General features: G+C 46.6%; 1 protein-coding gene across 1 annotated transcript; it reads left to right on the top strand.

Annotated features, from left to right (window-relative positions):
• Nucleotides 1-7,367: 7,367 nt before the first annotated feature.
• LOC125522631 (probable receptor-like protein kinase At4g39110) lies at nt 7,368-10,350 on the top strand. The gene has a single exon (XM_048687675.1). It carries the CDS (start codon nt 7,537-7,539, stop codon nt 10,072-10,074), a length of 2,538 nt encoding a protein of 845 aa, XP_048543632.1. The 5' UTR covers nt 7,368-7,536; the 3' UTR covers nt 10,075-10,350.
• The last annotated feature ends 7,510 nt before the right edge of the window (nt 10,351-17,860 follow it).

The following is a 17,860-nucleotide window of genomic DNA, read 5'->3' as shown; positions in this document are numbered from 1 at the left end:
GATTTTCTACTTTAAGTTTTGTGTTGTGAAGTTTTCAAGTTTTGGGTAAAGATTTGATGGATTATGGAACGAGGAGTGGCAAGATCCTAAGCTTGGGGATGCCCATGGCACCCCCAAGATAATCTAAGGACACCTAAAATCCAAATCTTGGGGATGCCTCGGAAGGCATCCCCTCTTTCGTCTACTTCTATCGGTAACTTTACTTGGAGCTATATTTTTATTCACCACATGATTTGAGTCTTTACTTGTTAGTCTACCACAATCATCCTTGCTGTACACACCTTTTGAGAGAGCCATACATGATTTGGAATTTGATAGAATACTCTATGTGCTTCACTTATATCTTTTGAGCTTTATAGTTGTGCTCTAGTGCTTCACTTATATCTTTTAGAGCACGGTGGTGGATTTGTTTTATAGAAACTATTGATCTCTCATGCTTCACTTAGATTATTTTGAGAGTCTTAATAGCATGGTAATTTGCTTAAAATCCTAATATGCTTGGTATGCAAGATTAATATAAAACTTTCGTATGAGTGTGTTGAATACTAAGAAAAGTTTGATGCTTGATGATTGTTTTGAGATATGGAGGTAATAATATCAAAGTCATGCTAGTTGAGTAGTTGTGAAATTGAGAAATACTTGTGTTGAAGTTTGCAAGTCCCGTAGCATGCACGTATGGTAAATGTTATGCAACAAATTTGAAACATGAGGTGTTATTTGATTGTCTTCCTTATGAGTGGCGGTCGGGGACGAGCAATGGTCTTTTCCTACCAATCTATCCCCCTAGGATCATGCGCGTAGTGCCGAGGTTTTCGATGACTTGTAGATTTTTGCAATAAGTATGTGAGTTCTTTATGACTAATGTTGAGTCCATGGATTATACGCACTCTCACCCTTCCATCCTTGCTAGCCTCTTCGGTACCGTGCATTGCCCTTTCTCACATTGAGAGTTGGCGCAAACTTCGCCGGTGCATCCAAACCCCGTGATATGATACGCTCTTTCACACATAAACCTCCTTATATCTTCCTCAAAACAGCCACCATACCTACCTATTATGGCATTTCCATAGCCATTCCGAGATATATTGCCATGCAACTTTCCATCATTCCGTTCATCATGACACATTCATCATTGTCATATTGCTTAGCATGATCATGTAGTTGACATAGTATTTGTGGCAAAGCCACCGTTCATAATTCTTTCATACATGTCACTCTTGGTTCATTGCATATCCCGGTACACCGCCGAAGGCATTCATATAGAGTCATCTTTGTTCTAGTATCGAGTTGTAATCATTGAGTTGTAAATAAATAGAAGTGTGATGATCATCATTATTAGAGCATTGTCCCAAGTGAGGAATAAAAAAGAGAAAGGCCATAAAAAAGAGAAGGCCCAAAAAAAGGAAAGGCCATAAAAAAGAGAAGGCCCAAAAAAATGAGAGAAAAAGAGAGAAGGGACAATGTTACTATCCTTTTACCACACTTGTGCTTCAAAGTAGCACCATGATCTTCATAGTAGAGAGTCTCTCATGTTATCACTTTCATATACTAGTGGGAATCTTTCATTATAGAACTTGGCTTGTATATTCCAACAATGGGCCTCCTCAAGTGCCCTAGGTCTTCGTGAGCAAGCAAGTTGGATGCACACCCACTAGTTTCTTTTGTTGAGCTTTCATACATTTATAGCTCTAGTGCATCCGTTGCTTGGCAATCCCTACTCCTTGCATTAACATCACTCGGTGGGCATCTCCATAGCCCATTGATTAGCCTCGTTGATGTGAGACTCTCTTTTTTTGTCTTCTCCACATAACCCCCTCATTATATTCTATTCCACCCATAGTGCTATGTCCATGGCTCGCGCTCATATATTGTGTGAAAGTTTATAGGTTTGAGATTACTAAAGTATGAAACAATTGCTTGGCTTGTCATCGGGGTTGTGCATGATGAGAGCATTCTTGTGTGACGAAAATGAAACATGACTAAACTATATGATTTTGTAGGAATGAACTTTCTTTGGCCATGTTATTTTGAGAAGACATAATTGCTTAGTTAGTATGCTTGAAGTATTTTCATTTTTATGTCAATATGAACATTTGTCTTGAATCTTTCGGATCTGAATATTCATACCACAATTAAGAAGAATTACATTAAAATTATGCCAAGTAGCACTCCGCATAAAAAATTCTCTTTTTATCATTTACCTACTCAAGGACGAGCAGGAATTAAGCTTGGGGATGCTTGATACGTCTCCAACGTATCTATAATTTTTGATTGCTCCATGCTATATTATTTACTGTTTTGGACATTATTGGGCTTTATTATCCACTTTTATATTATTTTTGGGACTAACCTATTAACCGGAGGCCCAACCCAGAATTGTTGTTTTTGCCTGTTTTAGGGTTTCAAAGAAAAGGAATATCAAACGGAGTCCAGACGGAATGAAACCTTCGGAAACGTGATTTTCTCATCAGATAAGATCCAGGAGACTTGGACCCTCCGTCAAGAAAGCCACAAGGTGGTCACGAGGGTGGAGGGCCCCCCCCCCAAGGGCACGCCCCCCTGCCTCGTGGGCCCCTCGAAGCTCCACCGACGTACTTCTTCCTCCTATATATATCCATGTACCCCCAAACGATCGGGGATGGAGCCAAAAACCTAATTCCACCGCCACAACTTTCTGTATCCACGAGATCCCATCTTGGGGCCTGTTCCGGAGCTCCGCCGGAGGGGGCATCGATCACGGAGGGCTTCTACATCATCATCCAAGCCCCTCCGATGAAGTGTGAGTAGTTTACTTCAGACCTACAGGTCCATAGTTAGTAGCTAGATGGCTTCTTCTCTCTTTTTGGATCTCAATACAATGTTCTCCCCCTCTCTCGTGGAGATCTATTCGATGTAATCTTCTTTTTGCGGTGTGTTTGTTGAGACCGATGAATTGTGGGTTTATGATCTAGTCTATCTATGAATAATATTTGAATCTTCTCTGAATTCTTTTATGTATGATTGGTTATCTTTGCAAGTCTCTTCGAATTATCAGTTTGGTTTGGCCTACTAGATTGGTTTTTCTTGCCATGGGAGAAGTGCTTAGCTTTGGGTTCGATCTTGCGGTGTCCTTTCCCAGTGACAGAAGGGGCAGCAAGGCACGTATTGTATTGTTGCCATCGAGGATAACAAGATGGTTTTTTTTTATCATATTGCATGAAACTATCCCTCTACATCATGTCATCTTGCTTAAGGCGTTACTCTGTTTTTAACTTAATACTCTAGATGCATGTTGGATAGCGGTTGATGAGTTGAGTAATAGTAGTAGATGCAGAATCGTTTCGGTCTACTTGTCTCGGACGTGATGCCTATATACATGATCATACCTAGATATTCTCATAACTACGCTCAATTCTGTCAATTGCTCAACAGTAATTTGTTCACCCACCGTAGAATACTTATGCTCTTGAGAGAAGCCACTAGTGAAACCTATGGCCCCCGGTTCTCTTTCTCATTATATCAATCTCCATCACTTTATTATTGATTTGCTTTTACTTTTTACTTTGCATCTCTATACCAAAAATACCAAAAAAATTATTTATCATCTCTATCAGATCTCATTTTCGTAAGTGACCGTGAAGGGATTGACAACCCCTAAGCGTGTTGGTTGCGTTGAGCTATTGTTTTTGTGTAGGTACGAGGGACTCGAGCGTAGCCTCCTACTGGATTGATACCTTGGTTCTCAAAAACTGAGGGAAATACATACGCTACTTTGCTGCATCATCCCTTCCTCTTCGGGGAAATCCAACGCAGTGCTCAAGAGGTAGCAGTCGCCCCTCCGCCGCGTCTCATCACCGACACGGACCGTGCCGACCACGCTCGGCGGCAGCGCCGCCTCCTCATCGCCGAGGAGGACGAGCGAGCCATGGAGGAGTGGCGCCGTTGCCACCCGGAGGACGTCGCCGACGAGCGTGCCTACTGGGCGGAGATGACGGCAAGGCGCCGCGCGAAGCGGGCGGACCAGCGTCGGCGGAAGGCATTGGCGAATGCGCAGTCCGATATCGTTGCAGCAGGTGGGAGGTCAATCTTCACGGCAGACGATGAGCGTTGGTTGGACATGTGGCTCGATACCTCAGACGACACCGACGAGGATGATGATGGTGATGATGGTAGCGACTTGGAGTAGTTTCTATCTATGTATGCCGTAGTAGTTTCTATCTAGTTGCACCGTAGTTTTATCTAGAGGTAAATACACCGGTGGTGCTTGAACTTGTCACGGATGTGCAGTTTAGTGCCTGAACTTGTAAAATACATTGAACTGGTTCCATAACATGGCATGGACGTGCATATATGGTTTAAATGACATGTGTATACGTCCGCGACGCTTGTGAGGCGCGCCAACATGGCATGGCACCCGAGGTGTGTGGCCTGTTTTTTTTTGCAGAAACCCCTTCGGAATTATTTTTCATACAATAAGGCCCTTGTAGAGAAACTGACAATTTTTTTGCTTCATGATGATTCAGAACCTTGCGCTACAATTAATTTTCGTACTATAATTATAAAATAATAAAAAACTAGCGCTGTGGTGGTTACAAAAGGGCGATCTACTAGTCAAGTGCATGCTGGGCTAGCCAATAGACCACTTCACATTTGCTGCTCCATGATGATTCATAACCTTTATAAACTAGGTGGAACAACATAAATAAAGGGATTTTTTGCGAAGTATAAATAAAAGAAATTTAATGAACCAGCAAAAATAGTACCAACTATGTGACTCGAACATCCGACCAAAGCTTATGGACCAGGCACGGATGCCATTCCAACCAATGAGTTCTCATGTATCGAAAGTACAAGTAATCTTTATGACTGTCTAACAAACATAATTTCAAAAGAATGCAAAAATCTTCATGTCATTTAAAAAATCACATGTTATTTTAAAACATACTCATTCAATTGAAAATATTTATGAATGATAAACATGTTTATATGATTCAAGTATTATTCATATGAGGATCCGCAATCTAAGGGCACACTAGACTTGTAGTTTTTTTAGAAAACACACGGTTTTTACTTAGATTATTAGCACATTTATAACCACATGAATATTTTATTCAGAATGTGGAAATTTTAAAATTATATGAGAATTTATTTACATATATGAAAATTTGTAAAACTACTATAATATTTTATTAAAATGCAAACATTTTTTCAGATTATAAGATATAATCTTGATTCATAATTTTATTATGTGTTTTTTTTTAAATTATTGAATTGGTATTTTATGAAATTATGTGAACTTTTTAATTTAATTTGTTTTAAATATATGTCTATTGTTTGTAACAAATGATTATAATTTACGTATTTTTACAAAATTTTGAAATAAAAAAAACTGAGCCACGCTATGGTCTAGTTTAGCAAGAGGGGCTTGTTATGTTATAAACCTAAATTTATCATTTTTACCATTCAATGTCGTCAGTTGGAGTGGTATGTGCGTCGGCTATATAGCCCCTAGTTGTAGGTTCAAATCAACAGGGCTATATTGCTGGAATAAATTTTTAAATTTATGTTGTTCAGCTTTATATATGTATAGTGTATGAATCCTTTTATGACGCTAAATTTGAGCCGGCCTACTGGCTAGCCACACTCACCTGTGCGCGTCAGGTTGTTGTTTTGAACCCCGTACCCATTTTTAATTATTAATATATTTTTTATAATTTATCATTGCAAGGAAAAAATAATCTAGAGGGTTCTCCGGAAAAAAAACCAAGCCACACACCTTGTCCCTGACAGTGAGTCCCGTGCCATGATGGTGCGATCATCAACGTCGCAGATGTATAGAAACAAGATTTGAACCGTATATGCACGTCTATGCCAAGTTACGGAACCAGTTCAATGTATTTTGCAAATTTGGACACTAAAGTGCACATTCGTGGCAAGTTCAAGCACCAGTGGTGTATTTACCTCTTTTATCTATCTATGCTTTCGAACTATCTATCTAGTTGCACCGATGTAAAATACCTTTGTATTGTTTTTTATCTATGCAATCTATCGTTTTTTTATCTATGCTTCTGATGTAAAAATGTTGTAGAATGAGCGCGAGCTGCTGGAGCGGCGCGCGCTGCATTTTAGCGCGGCTGCTGGAGCCAGCGCTGCGCGCCGCGCCAAACCAGACAATGGGCGCGCGGCAAAGTAGTTTTTAGCGCGTTCGGCGCCTGTTGAAGATGCTCTAAGGCTGCTATTTCTAACGGTTTTTCTTAATCCCCACAAAAAAACAGTTTTTCTTATAGTCTTGCTAAATCTCTGTCGACTAAGACTTCGTTTTGTCTCAGCCGATGCTATATTCGTAAAATCTTACATTGAGATCCGTGTAATTTTTTTTCTGTTTTCTATCTTTATACATGTTATGTCACTCGACTGAGAGTTACTGAAACATAGCCACACTTTTTTTCCTTAAAGGGTGTTTGTTTTCAGGGATTTATTGGTCTAGGGACTTAAATAAGTCCCTATAAGTCCCATCTAAACCAAACAGGAGGGACTTATAGGGACTTAAAGTGGGCATTTGGGACTTATGAAATAAAACTCTCAAGGAGGGACTTGTAGTTGTAATATGGTCTTATAGAGACTTATAAATCCCAGGAACCAAACAGATAGGGACTTTTTAGGGACTTGAGACTTATAAATTGGGACTAAAAAAGTCCTAAGACTTATGAACCAAACAGGGCCTTAGTATGAATTGCTGATTTCACAATGGGCGATGAAAGATAACCTCAAACAGTTTTGCTAAAGCACATCTAGATGTGCCATAAGTATTGCACATCTAAGTTCTATGTCATTGATCTTACATCGAGATTCGTGTTTGCTAAAGCACATCTAGATGTGCCATAAGTATTGCACATCTAAGTTCTATGTCATTGATCTTACATCGAGATTCGTGTGGATATTTCCTTTTTCTTTTTTTCTTTGTGCTTGATTCACTCACTTAGATGTGCAATAACTAAGGCACATCTAGATGTGCCTAGACACACCCAACCTCAAAACCAGGCCGGGTGGCTCCTGGAAAGACCTGCAACATCGATCGCATCTCCATCTTTCTCTTCTCCCATTGGCGTGCAACTAGCACAAGCTCCAATCATGGTCACCGTCGATCGTTGAGCCAGCAGCAACAACCACAAGCTCCAAGAATAGCCATGTGCAGAATGACTTGCGTCAATGGTGGACGAGCCCCCAAACATAGCACGCCGACGCCCGGGTCAAACCGGCTTAAACTTGGCATGGCGCCACCCACCACCGCTTAACCCCCGCCCATTTCTCCCTCCCCCTCAAGTCTCCTCCGCCCCCTTCCCTCTCCTCCGATTGGCCCCGCCCAACCAGAGAGAGGGCGAGAGGGCGCCACCCCAGCCAGGCCCAGGCCACCACAATAACAAAAATCAGCACGACGACGTCCCCGGCGTCGGGCGCTGCGCGTCGAGGTGGCGGCGGCGGCCGCGGTGTCGACTTGAGCGGCGGCACAACAGCAGCGTGGGGGCGAGGGTGACGAGGACAAGCACCGCGCTTAAGATGGTGCGCCGCGGGGCGCTCCCGCTGGCGCTGCTGGCCGTGCTCGCGACGCTGACGGCCGTGGCGGGGCAGGGGAAGCCGGTCACGGACAACGGCTCGGGCGGCGGGTCGGGGCCGTCCAAGTTCACGCCCAAGGACGCCTTCTACATCGACTGCGGCGGCACGGCCGCCGCCGACACCAAGGACGGCAAGTCCTTCAAGACCGACGCGGAGGCCAACAGCCTGCTCTCCGCCAGGGACAACATCAAGGTCGCCGACGACAAGGCCGACGTGCCGTCGCACCTCTACCGCTCCGCGCGGGTCTTCAAGGAGGAGGCCGTCTACAACTTCCCGCTCACGGCACCCGGCTGGCACTTCATCCGGCTCTACTTCTTCCCCATCAAGAGCGGGGAGGCCGACCTGGCGGCGGCCACGTTCGACGTGTCCACCGCCGTTAACGTCCTTCTCCACGGCTTCACCCCCGAGGCGAAGGCGGTCATGAAGGAGTACATCGTCAACGCCACGGAGAACAAGCTCGAGCTCAAGTTCACCCCGCAGTCGGGCTCGGCGTTCATCAACGCCATCGAGGTCGTCAACGCCCCCGACGAGCTCATCAGCAAGACGGCCCTGACGGTGTCGCCGCTAGCCGAGACAAGCGGGTTGTCAGAGGCTGCGTACCAGGTGGTGTGCCGGCTCAACGTCGGTGGCCCGCCCATCGGCCCCGTGAACGACACGCTCGGCCGGCAGTGGGAGGACGACGGGCAGTACCTGAACCCCAAGGACGCCGGGACGGAGGTGTCGGTGCCGACGAGCGCGATCAAGTACCCCGACGCGTTCCCGGCGACCAAGCTCGTGGCACCCACGGCGGTGTACGCGACCGCCCGCCACATGGCTGAATCCGGCGTCGCGAACCAGAACTTCAACGTGTCGTGGAAGGTGGACGTGGACCCGTCGTTCGACTATCTCGTCCGCCTCTTCTTCGCCGACATCATAAGCACGTCCGCCAACGACCTCTACTTCAACGCGTACATCAACGGCCGCAAGGCCATCTCCGCCCTGGACCTCTCCACCATCACGGGCGACCTGGCCGCGCCCTACTACAAGGACTTCGTGGTGAACTCGTCGGTCAACACCGACGGCCACATTATCATCGGGGTCGGGCCGCTGGGGCAGGACACGGGCCGCAACGACGCGCTGCTCAACGGCGCGGAGGTGCTCAAGATGAGCAACTCGGTGGGCAGCCTGGACGGCGAGTTCGGCGTGGACGGCCGGATGGTGGACGACGGCAGCGGCACCCGCAAAGTGGTCGCTGCCGTGGGGTTCGCCATGATGTTCGGCGCCTTCGCCGGCCTGGGATGCATGGTGGTTAAGTGGCACCGGCGGCCGCAGGACTGGGACCGGCGCAACAGCTTCTCGTCGTGGCTGCTGCCCATCCACACGGGCCAGTCCTTCTCCAACGGCAAGGGGTCCAAGAGCGGCTACACCTTCTCCTCCACCGCGGGGATGGGCCACTTCTTCACCTTCGCGGAGATGTCAGAGGCGACCAAGAACTTCGACGAGAGCGCCATCATCGGCGTGGGAGGGTTCGGCAACGTGTACGTGGGCGAGATCAACGACCCCGACGAGGAGGGGTCCAGGATCAAGGTGGCCATCAAGCGCGGGAACCCGTCGTCGGAGCAGGGCATCAACGAGTTCAACACCGAGATCCAGATGCTGTCCAAGCTCCGGCACCGCCACCTCGTGTCCCTCATCGGCTACTGCGACGAGGGCGAGGAGATGATCCTCGTCTACGAGTTCATGCAGCACGGGCCCTTCCGCGACCACATCTACGGCGGCCCCGAGGGCCTGCCCACGCTCTCCTGGAAGCAGCGCCTCGAGATCTGCATCGGCGCCGCCAGGGGCCTCCACTACCTCCACACCGGCACCGCGCACGGGATCATCCACCGGGACGTCAAGACCACCAACATCCTCCTCGACGAAAAGTTCGTGGCCAAGGTGGCCGACTTCGGCCTCTCCAAGGACGGCCCCGGGATGAACCAGCTGCACGTCAGCACCGCCGTCAAGGGCAGCTTCGGGTACCTCGACCCGGAGTACTTCCGGTGCCAGCAGCTGACCGACAAGTCGGACGTCTACTCCTTCGGGGTGGTGCTGCTGGAGACGCTGTGCGCGCGGGCGCCCATCGACCCGCAGCTGCCGCGGGAGCAGGTCAGCCTCGCCGAGTGGGGCCTGCAGTGGAAGCGCAAGGGCCTCATCGAGAAGATCATGGACCCCAACCTCAACGGCAAGGTCAACCCGGAGTCGCTCGCCAAGTTCGCCGAGACCGCCGAGAAGTGCCTCTGCGAGTTCGGCAGCGACCGCCTCTCCATGGGCGACGTGCTCTGGAACCTCGAGTACGCGCTGCAACTGCAGGAGGCCAACCCGCCCGAGGGCGCCACCGACGCCGACGACGCCGACGCCTCCATCGTCTCCTCCGCCAGCGGCGTCACCACCGTGCCCGACCAGTCCACCACCTCCGCCAACGAGCTCTTCGCGCAGCTCGCCGACATGAAGGGGAGATGATCCATCGTCTGAATCGATCATCCATCCCTCCACGCGTCGCCGTCAGTCCTCACCGGTCGAGCAGCACCGCCCTAGTTCGTCAATCCGTGCGCGCGCCTTCTGCATGCCAGTCCATGCATGCATCCATGGTGGAACGGATCAAGGAAGGATCCGATCATAACTCAAAACCAAACCAGGTCGATCGAAGAGTGTATATGTGTGTAATGTATGTATGTGTCTCAATCGCGTTTACCGATGCAGAAAATTCCAAAATGTATACCGCAACTGTATGTAAAATCATGGCGTCAATTACACTTTGTCTCACAAAAAGTGTTGATTTTGTTAGCATGCATTCAGCTGGAGCTCATTTCTCTTTTCCCCCGCATAACAAAGAGCTCGTTTCTCTTAGTATTGATTGGATTATTAGTAGGATTTCCAGCCAGAAAGCTGAGGATCTTGTTATCGGATTTTTCTATGTATGAGATTTATATTGCTGAATTTTCTATGGAACAAAATAAGAGTCCTGGTCCTGCTGGTCTCCCATTGAGTTTTACCACATATGATGCAATTTGATTAAATGGTGTCTAAAAGCTATGATTGATGATTTCCAGAGAGGTAACATTAGCATTGCTACCTTGAGCTATGGAATTATCACATTGATTCCTAAAAGCAGTGATGGTAAACAAATTCAAAATTGCTGGCCCATTTCCCTCTTGAATGTTAGTTTAATTTTTTTTCACTAAAATCTTTATGAATAGATTGAGTGGGGTGGTGAGTCCTCCAATTTCTCTTGTACAAACTGCTTTTATTAAGAAAAAAAGTCCATTTTACTACCCTGAATAAAGTTGGTGGTTCACAATACCCCCTCATCTATTTTTCTGTTCCTTTCACCCCCTAAACAAACCCATACCGGATGAAAGAACCCCCCGGGTGGATTGTCTCTACTTGCTGCTGATGTGGCATTGGTCAACAGTGGTTTTGACCTGCGGGTGGGCCTCCCTTGGCAGGTGTGGCTGAGATTGACGGGTGGGGCCTAGAGGAGGTGGGGTCCGCTTGACAAGTCTGTCTCCTTCCTCTGTCGCTCGCCCGCGGGACAGAGAGGAGCTCGGGCGCTCGCCTCGGCGGCAAAGGCCACCCCCGGCGGAGCTACGACCACCGGATTGACCCCCGCGATGCAGCGCGTACCCCGGCAGCAGCAGCAAGCAAGCAAGGCAACAACGGCACAAGCAGCAGCCACAAGTAAAGCAGCAGCGAGCGAGCGCACGGGGGTAGCTGCAACTGCGGCGCACACGGGCACAGATCGAAGGGGGAATCGGCAGAGGAGCTCACCCGGAGCTCGTGGACGAGGTTAGCGAGCGCGGGTGTCGACGGACATAACAAAATCGATGACAAGATGCGGCGGCCGTGGACGAAGACGATGGCGATGGCGAGCGTACGTGGCCTCCTAGCCCGAGCCCTTCGGCGAGGGTGAAGGAGACGACGATGGCGGAGCTACTGGGCGTCTTGGCGTGACGAGGGGAGGCCGGCGGCCGCGGGATCGACGCGGCGACGGCGACCATGAGCTTTAGGCGACGAACAAGGGATATGCGGGAGATTTGGGGTTAGAAAAGAGGGAAGGAAGAGGAAAGAGAAGGGAGGAAGGAGAAGCAGGGCGCTCGGCGCGGCGGCTTGGAACTCCGGCGGTCGCCGGCGTCGGCCGGAGGCGGCGGGGTCGGGCGCAAGGGGAGGCTGGAGCTCCTCTATCTCAGCCCAGCCTGATGAGGGGGGCCCACCTGTGGTCAAAACCACCGTTGACCACTGCCACATCAGCAGCCATTTGAGTCAAACCATCATAGGGACCGATTTTGTCCGGTATGGGATTGTTTAGGGGGTGAAGGAAACAGAAATAAAGATCAGGGGGTTATGTGAACCATCAACTTTTTTCAGGGTAGTAAAATGGACTTTTTTCTTTTATTAAAGGCAGGTATATTATGGAAGGGGTCCATATCCTACATGAAGCCATGAACATTATACATGCTAATAGCATGGTGCTATGGTTTTCAAAGTGGACTTTAAAAAGCATGTGACAAATTTAAATGGTCTTTTGAACATAAGATGTCGAGTTTAAAAGATTTCCCAGATATATGGAATGGATTGTGAAAATCATGAAAGGGGGGCATGTTGGAATTAAAGTTAATAATTTTATGGGCCCTAGTTTTGAAACTTTCAAAGGCTCGAGACATGGTGATTTTCTGTCCCCACTGATATTTTATTTAGTTGTTGATGCCCTTGCTATTAATGCAAGAAGTTAGAGGTGTATTAGAGGAAGTTAGGGGAGGATAAGTAAATATGCTGCAATACGCATAAGCAGGGTGATAAAGTTAAATGTTCGTTTGGTTAGGTTGGCTGATAATTTTTAACCCTAAAAGCAAGGTGGCTTGGGTATACTTAATTTGCTTAATAAACAGTGGGGGAAATTAGGCACTGAAGAAGGGCTCCGCGAATATGTTTTGCTTAATAAACATGTTTAGAATGGTTGTTCAACTAGTGTGAAGCAAGAGATATTTTCTGTAGTATGTTATAAGATGAAACTAGCTGATGGGGGAAAACAGATTTTGGGAAGACTGGTGGATGGATGTTAAATCATTAAAACGGTCGTATCCTAGACTCTATGATTTCTGTTTTAAAAAAAAAAAAATTACTTTGGTTGATGTGTGTGAAAAAAGACAGGATCATTTTGCTTTTAGACGAACCCTGTGGGTGATACTTTACTTCAATGGAATGAGATTAAAGAAAATTTCTCGTTTACATTTTTAAAATATGAAAAAGATGAGCAAAAATTGGGTGGAGACCGGCTGCAAACCTCCTCCCGTGCATACCCGATCCGATCTGCCGCCACCTGTCCCTGCTCTCCATCTAACGCTATCCTCTCATCCCCACCTGCGCGTACGTTTCTCGGCTCGAGTACCTCGCATCGGCTCCAGGAAACAAACTACGCGGCTCGTATCAATCGCTTCCGCGGTAATTGGAGTCTCCATGGCCGAGCAATCGGAGCCTTCTTCTCCACGCGATCGGAATGGTGGGCGTGGGATCCCTGGGTCGGAGATGGCCGCACCGCGCCAGAACGCCTCGCCGCCCTCTCTCTCCCATGGCTGCATCGGCCCAGAATAAGAGCCATCGCCGTCGCGGGTCGTGCTCCCGCTGCCTGAAGTGTCGCCTCCACTGAGAAGGACGGGAGTCGCCATGCCGGAGTCTGGCACTGTCGTCGCCTTGGATCATGTAAACCATGCGGATGAGGACGACCGCTGCTCCACCTCATACAGCCCACTGTCGACAGTGGCGCCGGAGGCAGCAACATGCGACATAGACTTGCCGCCACCGCACGTAACAGAAGACCAGGAGTATTACCAGGAGTATGACACAACCAACATGACTGGAGAAAGAGGCCAGGAGGACGATGTGAGCGACAGTGGGCGTGCAACTGACGGAGAGGAGATACAATAGGTATGGTCGTTGCCTGGTTCTTCGAGATTGTCCCTTACAACAATCTCAACATGCATGTGTATAGTACATTGTCATGCCAAAAGCTAGATCAGGAAGTCAAGATAAGATGTTTCTCTCCAATGAACAATTTGAGGATGGCATATTAATAATTCTGTACACAACGATTTGCTCGTATTTGGCTTGATAATACAATAGCTTATTCAGAACAAAGTATTCCGTCCATGATGCACGTAATGTACAATTAATGTGTTGTGAAGAAAAACATAATATATAGTTTACATTGTGGTAACGTATCTTTAGTTCTCAACACTTTTTAATGTAGGTGGTTGATAAAGTTGGGCAAGCTTTGATCGTTCCCAACGTCATTTGATTCAGAGCAGAAAGCATACGACATGTACAACACGTATGCCGGCAAGGTTGGGTTTAGTATCAGAAAGAGCCAGACAAAGCGCCGCCAAGATCCAAGTATATACCAGAAATATATAGTTTGCAGTAATCAGGGAGAACGAGAAACTGAATCATCAAAGGCCACTACAAAAACAGGTTGTCAGGCTCGTGTTCAATTTAGTGTTAGTGGAGAGGGGATTTATACAGTGCAAAAGGTTGTAACCGATCACAATCATTATCTTGCTAGTCCCAATAAGTTACACAAGCTGAGGTCCCAACGACGTGTTGTAAAAGCGGACAAAACGCTAATTGGCCAGATACGTGAAGCTGGGATGAAGCCATCTCAGGTGTATGATTTCATGGTAGCGTTCTTTGGAGGAGGCGACAAAGTGCCATTCTCAAAATGGATTGCAATAATGAGATTGGTAAGGAAAGGAAGAGGTATTTAGAATCCAATGATGCAAAAACATTGTTAGAATACTTGAAGAATAAGCAGAGGGAGGATCCAACGTTTTTTTATGCGATTCAAGTAGATGAGAAGGATGGTCAGATAGCTAATTTTTTGGGGGCAGATGGTCAGTCCATTATGGATTATGCATGCTTTGGTGATGCCGTATCATTTGACACCATGTTTGATATCATGAGAAGGATGGTTGAAGTTTGACGATTTTTCATATGCTTTCAGGAACAATTTGCTCTATCATTCTGATGGAGTGCCAAATCATGAAAATATGGAACCTTGCTTTGTAATATCTACATGATTATCTATTTATTCTCATAGGGCTGCTTTACTAGGATGCTACTCCTTGGTGTTTAAATTTCGATCCAATTTGAATCCATTTGCAATCACTTTCCAATCAGCGCTATATGAGTACAATGAAATGTTCAAATGTAAAAATGTGAAATCTGCATGCTTTCAGTTTTGATACATCGACGCATCCTTTTCTAACAAAAAGGAAGTGAGGTTCTCTCTTGTGAAAGCTAGCAGGACCTAGCTGTGCTTTCCTGTTTGCAACAAAATCAAGATATGAGCATGTAAAAGATGATATAAACATCAGGGTTTTTTTTTCAATTTATAGATGATCCCAAGAATCTATCCTTTTACAGATATGAAAAATTACAGACAATAATTTTGAACAATTTACAATAGAGTATCATCATTATTTTCATCATAAGCTTCTGAATCTTGAAATTCATTGAAGAAAGTATGTTGTAACCAAAAGAACATCAGCGAGCATTTTGACATCTTTTCAGACCTCATAGTGTTGGGGAACGTAGTAATTTCAAAAAAAATCTTACGCACACACAGGATCATGGTGATGCATAGCAACGAGAGGGGAGAGTGTTGTCCACGTACCCTCGTAGACTGAAAGCGGAAGCGTTTGCACAACGCGGTTGATGTAGTCGTACGTCTTCACGATCCGACCGATCAAGTACCGAACGTACGGCACCTCCGAGTTCAGCACACGTTCAGCTCGATGACGTCGCTCGAACTCCGATCCAGCCGAGCTTTGAGGGAGAGTTTCGTCAGCATGATGGCGTGGTGACGATGATGATGTTCTACCGACGCAGGGCTTCGCCTAAGCACCACTACGATATTATCGAGGTGAACTATGATGGAGGGGGGCACCGCAAACGGCTAAGAGACCCAAGAGATCAATTGTTGTGTCTAGAGGTGCCCGCATGCCCCCGTATATAAAGGAGCAAGGGGGGAGAGGCGGCCGGCCAGGAGGAGGCGCGCCAGGGAGGAGTCCTACTCCCACCAGGAGTAGGACTCCCTCCTTTCCTAGTTGGAGTAGGAGAATGGGGGAGGAGGAGGGAGAGAAGAAGGAAAGCCCCCCCCCCTCCTTGTCCAATTCGGGCTAGAGGGAGAGGGGGCGCGCGGCCTGCCCTGGCCGCCCCTCCTCTTCTCCACTAAGGCCCATCTTGGCCCATTAAACCCCCGGGAGGGTTCCAGTAACCCCCGGTACTCCGGTAAAATCCCGATTTCATCTGGAACACTTCCGATATCCAAATATAGGCTTCCAATATATCAATCTTTATGTCTCGACCATTATGAGACTCCTCGTCATGTCCGTGATCACATCCGGGACTCCGAACTACCTTTGGTTCATCAAAACACATAAACTCATAATATAACTGTCATCGAACTTTAAGTGTGCGGACCCTACGGGTTCGAAAACTATGTAGACATGACCGAGACATGTCTCCAGTCAATAACCAATAGCGAAACCTGAATGCTCATATTGGCTCCTACGTATTCTACGAAGATCTTTATCGGTCAAAACGCATAACAACATACGTTGTTCCCTTTGTCATCGGTATGTTACTTGCCCGAGATTCGATCGTCGGTATCTCAATACCTAGTTCAATCTCATTACCGGCAAGTCTCTTTACTCATTCCGTAATGCACTATCCCGCAACTAACTCATTAGTTGCATTGCTTGCAAGGCTTATAGTGATGTGCATTACCGAGAGGGCCCAGAGATACCTCTCTGACAATCGGAGTGACAAATCCTTATCTTGAAATAAGCCAACCCAACAAGTACCTTCGGAGACACCTGTAGTGCATCTTTATAATCACCCAGTTACGGTGTGACGTTTGGTAGCACACAAAGTGTTCCTCCGATAAATGAGAGTTGCATAATCTCATAGTCATAGGAGCATGTATAAGTCATGAAGAAAGCAATAGCAGAATACTAAACGATCATGTGCTAAGCTAACGGAATGGGTCAAGTCAATCACATCATTCTCCTAATGATGTGATCCCGTTAATCAAATGACAACTCATGTCAATTGCTAGGAAACATAACCATCTTTGATCAACGAGCTAGTCAAGTAGAGGCATACTAGTGACACTCTATTTGTTTATGTATTCACACAAGTATTATGTTTCCGGTTAATACAATTCTAGCATGAATAATAAACATTTATCATGATATAAGGAAATCAATAATAACTTTATTATTACCTGTAGGGCATATTTCCTTCACATAGCAGGCCATGAAAATGCATAAATAATGCAGTCTACTTAACACGATCTACTTCATGTTCTCGGTGTCATCAGATTCTCCGTTTAACCTTTACATGTTCCCTCTTCCTAACCCAGCTATCTATCAATCCAACATCACCGTTAGGCCACTCTAAACCTATTTGCAAACCTGAACTATCAGTCCATCAATTATTAATATTTTTCGAGAATGACAATGCATCAATTATAATTCAGAGAAGTTCAAAAAACTCTGACATCTAAACTGTACGAGGCTTTGTGGGACACAAACAAGTTGCATGCGATGGTGTCGGCAACATAGAGCACATAATAATGCAATCCAAGAAACGGACATGAACAGTTGCTGCAAAAAAAGGAACCTATTTTTGCTTATTGATAATAGAAATACAGTGTGATATCATACAGAGTTGAAATCTGAAAATTATACTCGTTCAACTATTATACAGTCATGCTCTATGGCAGTGGCAGCTCCAGGAATTTGCAACCGGGTATTCATGTGTATTCATTTTGCCAAAATCATTGCTGTTTTTTGAAAATTGTCACTGTTTTGCCAGAATCAACACTGTGTTTTGTAAAAATCATGGGTATTCACATGAGGACCCAAGAATACCCCTAGCGCCGCCCCTGCTCTATGGAGAGAGGATATTACAATTGTGATGCCCATTGACAAGAAACTTGCAACGACCACAAAGCTAGAAAATCAAACTACTCGATTATGGAAGGCGCTGGTTCATCAGTGAAAAGCTACTCTTCTTTTGAGTCGGGAAAATGAGTTCATTCAGTTATTGGTGGACACGATATCATATCCGGCGAGCTTATGGCCACGAGAGCATGACGGCACCATGCACGCACATACTTGCTGAGCGGGCGCTGCACGCCGTGAGCCAGCAAGGGCGCCTCCATGCCCAACTTCGGCTGCCATCCGAT

Source organism: Triticum urartu, chromosome 7, assembly GCF_003073215.2.
Source record: "Triticum urartu cultivar G1812 chromosome 7, Tu2.1, whole genome shotgun sequence".
In the NCBI taxonomy this organism is placed as follows: Eukaryota; Viridiplantae; Streptophyta; class Magnoliopsida; order Poales; family Poaceae; genus Triticum; species Triticum urartu.
The sequence above is the reverse complement of the archived record's forward strand: the minus strand, read 5'-3'. Positions and strand labels throughout refer to the sequence as shown.

Coding starts and splice junctions, on each gene's coding strand:
- LOC125522631 (XM_048687675.1), top strand. CDS start 7,537: ATGGTGCGCCGCGGGGCGCTCCCGCTGGCGCTGCTGGCCGTGCTCGCG.